The sequence below is a fragment of the Adiantum capillus-veneris genome, chromosome 2 (genome assembly GCF_014529385.1).
Source record: "Adiantum capillus-veneris isolate H3 chromosome 2, ASM1452938v2, whole genome shotgun sequence".
NCBI lineage: Eukaryota > Viridiplantae > Streptophyta > Polypodiopsida > Polypodiales > Pteridaceae > Adiantum > Adiantum capillus-veneris.
This window is the reverse complement of record NC_140932.1, coordinates 145,600,273-145,606,272: the sequence shown is the minus strand read 5'-3', so window position 1 is coordinate 145,606,272 and position 6,000 is coordinate 145,600,273. Positions and strand designations below refer to the sequence as shown.

Below are 6,000 nucleotides of genomic sequence, written 5' to 3'. Positions count from 1 at the left end.
GGAGTGTTTGCTGACAGTCATCATTCATTTGTTTCCCTCTCAACCTTTTTCCCTGACCTCTCAATCACCAATCTTAGGGAATGTACATATAAAGCTTTATACTCACAAAAACAAAAAAATAAAGAGCAAGAGCAATTAGCAAACGAGTATGCACCTTAAAAGTCAAAACATTGACTCAGACCTACACATGTCACATCTGGTACAGTGAAACAGAAACCTATGCCATAAAACACCTTTGATCCTCATCACTTGAGTGATGGAGGGTAGGTAAGATTAGTACGATAGGAGTGTTTCTGTTTTAGAGTTGAGAGATTAGCAAAGTTCTCTTTTCCCACTGATGTGCCTCCTGGAGGTATTCCTTTTGTTTACTAGTGTGTACAGGAGCGTGTTGCTATTGATAGGATTTGGACCTTCATGGAATCTTTCTCTTGTTCACACCTCAAATCAAGAGCGACCATCAACACAAACAGGTGTTTTATGTCCATTAGCATTGCCCTTATCTTTTTGCATCCATGTTTGTCTGCTTTGATTGTGATTGGTAGCATAATATTCAGCGCATTGGCTTAGTATCAAACATTTAATTCAATGTAATCTTTTGTCATAATCAGTTGTCTAGGTTTAAAAATCAAGCAGTCCGACTAAGCTAGTTTGACCAAACTAGGTATTAGAAATCTTTTCTTAATACCATGGGGAATGCCTTCCTAATAAGCAATGGTTACTTAGGTTCTTAATCCGATTTATGCAGCATTGTGTGAAATGTACTAGGGATTTCTAGTGGGCTTAACCCTATTGACCTTTAGCTTAAGTATTATAAAGGGAGTTTACTAATGTGATGAGCCTTGGGAGGGTAACAGTGTTATATGACCCCCCAAAGTTACAAAATTTAAATGCTGAAAATGAACAAACAAAAAATCAAAGTGCCACAATGTTAAATTTTAAGCTGGAAGGGAAATCCTGGCTGGAATTGGTACTTCACTCACATGTATCGCCTATGGTACTAGAGCCCTAGAGGTTCCCAGTGTGGGCGGTTTTCCTTGAAAAGCAAAAAACCCAAGGCATACAAAATAAGCACACACATCATAATTGAATCAATGTGAAAAGACTTTGGGGGGTCAAAGAAAAAGTAATCAATTAGGCGATGATTTCATGAGAAATTCCTTTTATGGTAGCTTAACTACAAGGTCTTCTAGATATAGCCTCTAGTCAGCCCTCGAACATGAATACTTGGCTCTCGCGATTAAACAACTTAATTGACCACAGAAAATTAAGAAGCTTACCCATGGTATTAATATTCGATCTCTAGTGCCTTTTGACCGTCAAATTAGCAACCCCAGACTTGTTTAATTTTCTACCTTTACATCTGTTTATGCATTTGATTACATTGCAATTTAATGTTCATTGCTAACAAATTGTTTGAAATTCTTTTACCAATCAATTTGTCTACCTAAAACTGCATATGCTTTTTAAGAGAATGCAATTACTGTGCCAATGTTGTTTGATTTTGCAGTGACTGAAGAAGGCTAAGGACATTCATCTCAAATGATCTTCCACCTCGACGAACCAGCTTCAACTCAATAGCTTCCGAGGACGGAATCTACATCAGGAAGGGGGGCATGTTAACCCTCACGGCACATGGACACCCTATCGCCTACAACGGACACCGTAACCGTATTATGTATTTGGTAGAGTCAGGTACCGGGCTTGTCGGACCAATAGAGAAAGGTAGAGTGATCGCCGATGAGAGGCGCACTCTAACACGAACATGCTAGGGTTAGTTGGCTAAGCATGGGCGCCCAAGTGTGAATGGGGTGAGCTCACATAAAAGCCAATTAAACCTAAAATTGAGTCATTCTCTCATTTGTGCAATAGAAGAGTGCTCTTGTTCCATCTCCATCTCCATCTTCTTCTTCTTCACCTCCTTGTGTGTGTGTGTGTGTGTGAGAGAGAGAGAGAGAGAGAGGGAGTGTGTGTGTGCGATCGAGCATTACGAAGGCACGACGGCGGCGAAGCGGTTGAGCGCGGCACGACTGCAGCTTCTTCTTCATCGCGGCGAGGAATCCACCACGAAGGCGAGCGTAGAGCGGTGAGTGACACACCCTTTGCTCTCTTGAGCTTGCTAGTTTAAGCTTGTTGTGTGCTTGGAGCCATTTGTGGCTCGCACACGGTGTATCGGCAAGTCCCTTGCTTCGACAGTGCGGCAAGGAGCGCACAGAGTCTTGCAAAGAACATCATGAATTCTAGTGAGCAAACTTTTGACGGAGTATAGAAAGCTCATTGCCATTCTCTTAGAGGCTTTCAACAAATGTTAACTACTTCTGACTCTATCGACAGACACAAGGCTGAGGTGAGGGTTGATTAATGGCCGCTCGTTGGCAGCTAGCTTTTCAGCTATTGTGTCAACAGTGGTAGCTAGCTTTTCAGAGCTAGTTATTTTTAAGGCATCGCTGCTGGACTGGCAAGTAGCTTTCGAGCACTCGTTAATTGGATGCTTTGCTTTTGAGGGCAGGCTAATTTGAGGCAATCCAATTTGGGACTATAGCAATGGCCTAGATCATGCCAAGCGGCCACTTTAGGGCTCAAGAAACCAAGCAAGCACATTAGGCTTACCAAGTAAACTTTGTGAGAAGCATCCGAACGCCCATATATGCTGCTGAGTGGGACCAATCTCCATTTCTGCCTTCTTGTCACCTATCACACAAGGTGGTGGACAACCCTCTTGCTTGGTGAGCTAGAAGCTAGGTAGACAGCCGCGTTGATGGGTTTAGTGTCCGAAGGGTCTGGCTGTCAGAAGCCAATCAACATGAAGACGAGTTGGTTTTTTGTCAGAATTTTATGGAAGTGTGACCGCCTTGCGTGACTGCAGTGAAGGACTCAATTTTTCTGCTCAAAATGGGCCCCGGCAGTCCTGAGGCCCGGCCACTCTGCACCAAGTAGGACATGTCCCTCATTTGATATGGGCCATCCATAAATTAAGAAATCACACGATCCCAGCGAAAAAGCGCATTGACTGCTTTCTGCGCTCTTACGTGCCGAGCGAGAACACCGAGTGACGAATCATCGCTTTCATTGTCTGTCACTCTTTCACAGCCAATGGTGTAATGGAGCGGGAGGAGAAAACGCGAGCTTTCGAGACTTCGAAAGAAGAAGAAGAAGAAGGGTTGCAGGCACCATTGCTAGACCGAGCCGAAAACAACAGCAGCGATGAAGTTTTGTCTATGGAGGGTGAAGTTCCTCCTTGGTCTGAGCAGATCACCATACGAGGGCTTCTCGTAAGCGCTGTCATAGGTGCTGTCTTTTGCATCATCACCCACAAGCTGAATCTCACTGTCGGTGTTATCCCGTCTCTTAACGTGGCAGCTGGCCTTCTTGGCTTCTTCTTTGTCAAGAGCTGGATATCTCTCTCCTCTAAATTGGGCTTCCTTGGTGCCCCTTTTACTCGTCAAGAGAATACTGTCATCCAAACTTGTGTTGTAGCATGCTATGGAATTGCATTCAGCGGTAAGTTTCAGGCATCTAGGCCATGTAGATTAATGTTAAAACTTATACTGCATGAACATTCTCTTTGTTCAATAATTTTTTCAAAACTGCCTGGTTGTTTTCTCCATGAATCTTGCATGGTAGGGGAAAGGGACCTTGTCCATCATCTTTAACATCCCATTCAAAAATTTTCCATGAATCAGAACCTCTGAGAAATGGGCAGATCATGACCTTTCCTCAAAGTATGCTTAGTTCACAAAAAAGTACACGAGGTTTGTTTTATGATTCACGCAACAAAGTCTAATCCTATTGAGGTAAGGTAGTTTCAAACTTGTGTTTGTTGATAAAACGAATCACTTGCTTATTAAAAGACACTATCCATGTTCAACACATTTAGGAACCAGAAAGCATACATGGGTTTTCCACACTTCTTCTCCTTTTGTGTAGAAAAAAACTTTCAAGTCGACATATCACTTTTAATCTAAGGTCCTCTCATACATATAGGATGTTCAACTGTCTGAGTGGTTTATGTTAATAGACAAGGGCATTCGGAAAGTGTCAAAGGGTCTAGCTTAACCCTTTCAACCTTTTTTTTTGATGCACATGCTAAGAGAGAAGGATTCTAGTCATAATATCTTGAGCTAATACCATGCTATATTTTTTTGGGTTTTGCTTGTAGCCTATAGGTGAGAAGGTTTTCCACCTTGGTACTCTAGACAACTTGTGGACATTAAATGGTTCTATCGCTATTTTTTTTCAATCGAGAAACAGCATGCACCCATGCAGTAATCTGCGTAGCCGACAACCCTTTTTGTTGCTCCTGCAATTGGCCTGCTGTGCTGCCTACGTGGCCTGCATTTGCCTGGCTGAACGATCAAGTCTAAAACTACTTTGATTATTCCGATGAACACTTTGAAGGGAGTATAAAATCGAGTGCTGAGCTTTGGGTAGAGTTGTTCTTTGCCCCTCATCTTTCTTAGTCTACGCTTCTCAAAGGGAAGCAAATCCAAGTCGCCAATCTTGATGTCAACTTTGTGCTGATGTTTATCCGCAACCTATCGGAATAGGGAGTGGAAGATGCAATGATGACCCGGAGTGGCCTCCGATCTGGTGGACACGTCAACTCGGATTTGGCTCGATCCCTATAGGATCCTCACAAGGCAACTGTGTCGATGAGAGACCCTAAGCCTGCAAAAATACACAGCAGGGTGTGTGTGTATACGGGCTGCCATGTCACTGATTTGTGACATACCCCCCTCTTGAAAGCATTGTAATCGCCCTCGATTACGCCTGCAAAACAGAGAGAAGCCATAAACTGTCTTAGCAAACACTGATTGTTAGTACGGACGCACTAGGACAACTCATCTAGCACATGTACCAATGGATAGTCACCATAAGACATCACAGGACATCACATGACAAATCACATTGAAAATTCATTCGGATCTTAGACCATGATTAATCGGCAACGTATTTAGCAATCGCATCTAGATCCACTCTCGACCTCATAGATGCCCGATTAACTAATCCTTATTGCAATCACGTCTATCGAGATCTTTCAGACCGAAATGCTGCAGTCATTTCGTCTATCAGTTCTTGCACTTAGACAAGTCAAGAACAAATCAGTATCATATTATCGGGAATTTCAGTTCATAAAGTCATACAACAGAATAGTGTTAGCTCACAGTATCCCTGAAACTCAAAAGAGACATCAGTGACTTTAGTGTCAGAAATCAAGGCAATTTGCTGAGGAGCGACTCCCCTATTGTGCATACTTGCTGCACCAAATTTTACCCAAGATGAGTTCGGGGTTCCATTTAGAATAGACTATGCTAAACCAAATGCTTCAAGGTAAAGATTCACAATCTGAGGAGTATTTGCCAGGTCCTCCTCCTCCATTCACTTCGCATCAAATGCGGAGTAGGTCTTGAATTTAACCAAGAACCATCTTATTGCTTTATCTTCTATCTTTCTGTGCCAATATCTGTTCTGAAATGAGTATCTGCTCGTTTTTCTCCACTTCGGGTTGCTGATCTGGCTCCCCATCATCCGGCACATCGCCTTCAAAAGGCTTCAAGAGACTCACATGAAAAACAGTGTGAATTCTCCAAGTATCAGGTAGCTTCAATCCAAAGGAGACATCATTTATCTTTTCGGAAAATCTGAAAAGGTCCATAGTAACTCATGCTAAGCTTTCGAAAAAGCGGCTCCTTTCCCTTGTTCTTTTTCAGGCGTGCCTTCTTAAGATGTAAGAGCACCCAATCGTTCTCCTTCAATTTCAAATCGCGACGATGTCGATTTGCTGCCTTTTTCTGAGATTTTTGCAAAGCCTCCCGGACCAAGTCCAAGTCTCTCGTGAACTGGTCGACTTCAAAGAAAAATCTTATCTTTCGTGCTAAGGAAGGGTGAAACCTTCGTAGCAAATTCAGTAATCTCAAATGGCACCTTCCCCATCAAAGAGTTAATCGTGTTTCTGTAGGCATATTCCACCAAAGGTAAAAACCCTTTTCCCATGAAGTCTTC

The 6,000-nt window shown here is 42.8% G+C and overlaps 1 protein-coding gene across 1 annotated transcript in view; it reads left to right on the top strand.

Annotated features, from left to right (window-relative positions):
• The first annotated feature begins 2,981 nt into the window (after nt 1-2,981).
• The window catches only part of LOC147463804 (putative metal-nicotianamine transporter YSL6), a 114,662-nt gene continuing 111,643 nt past the window's right edge, over nt 2,982-6,000 (top strand). Inside the window, exon 1 of the mRNA XM_086491198.1 lies at nt 2,982-3,498. Within this exon, the coding sequence (XP_086347324.1) occupies nt 3,099-3,498 (400 nt within the window). The 5' untranslated portion in view covers nt 2,982-3,098. The remainder of the gene's footprint in view (nt 3,499-6,000) is intronic.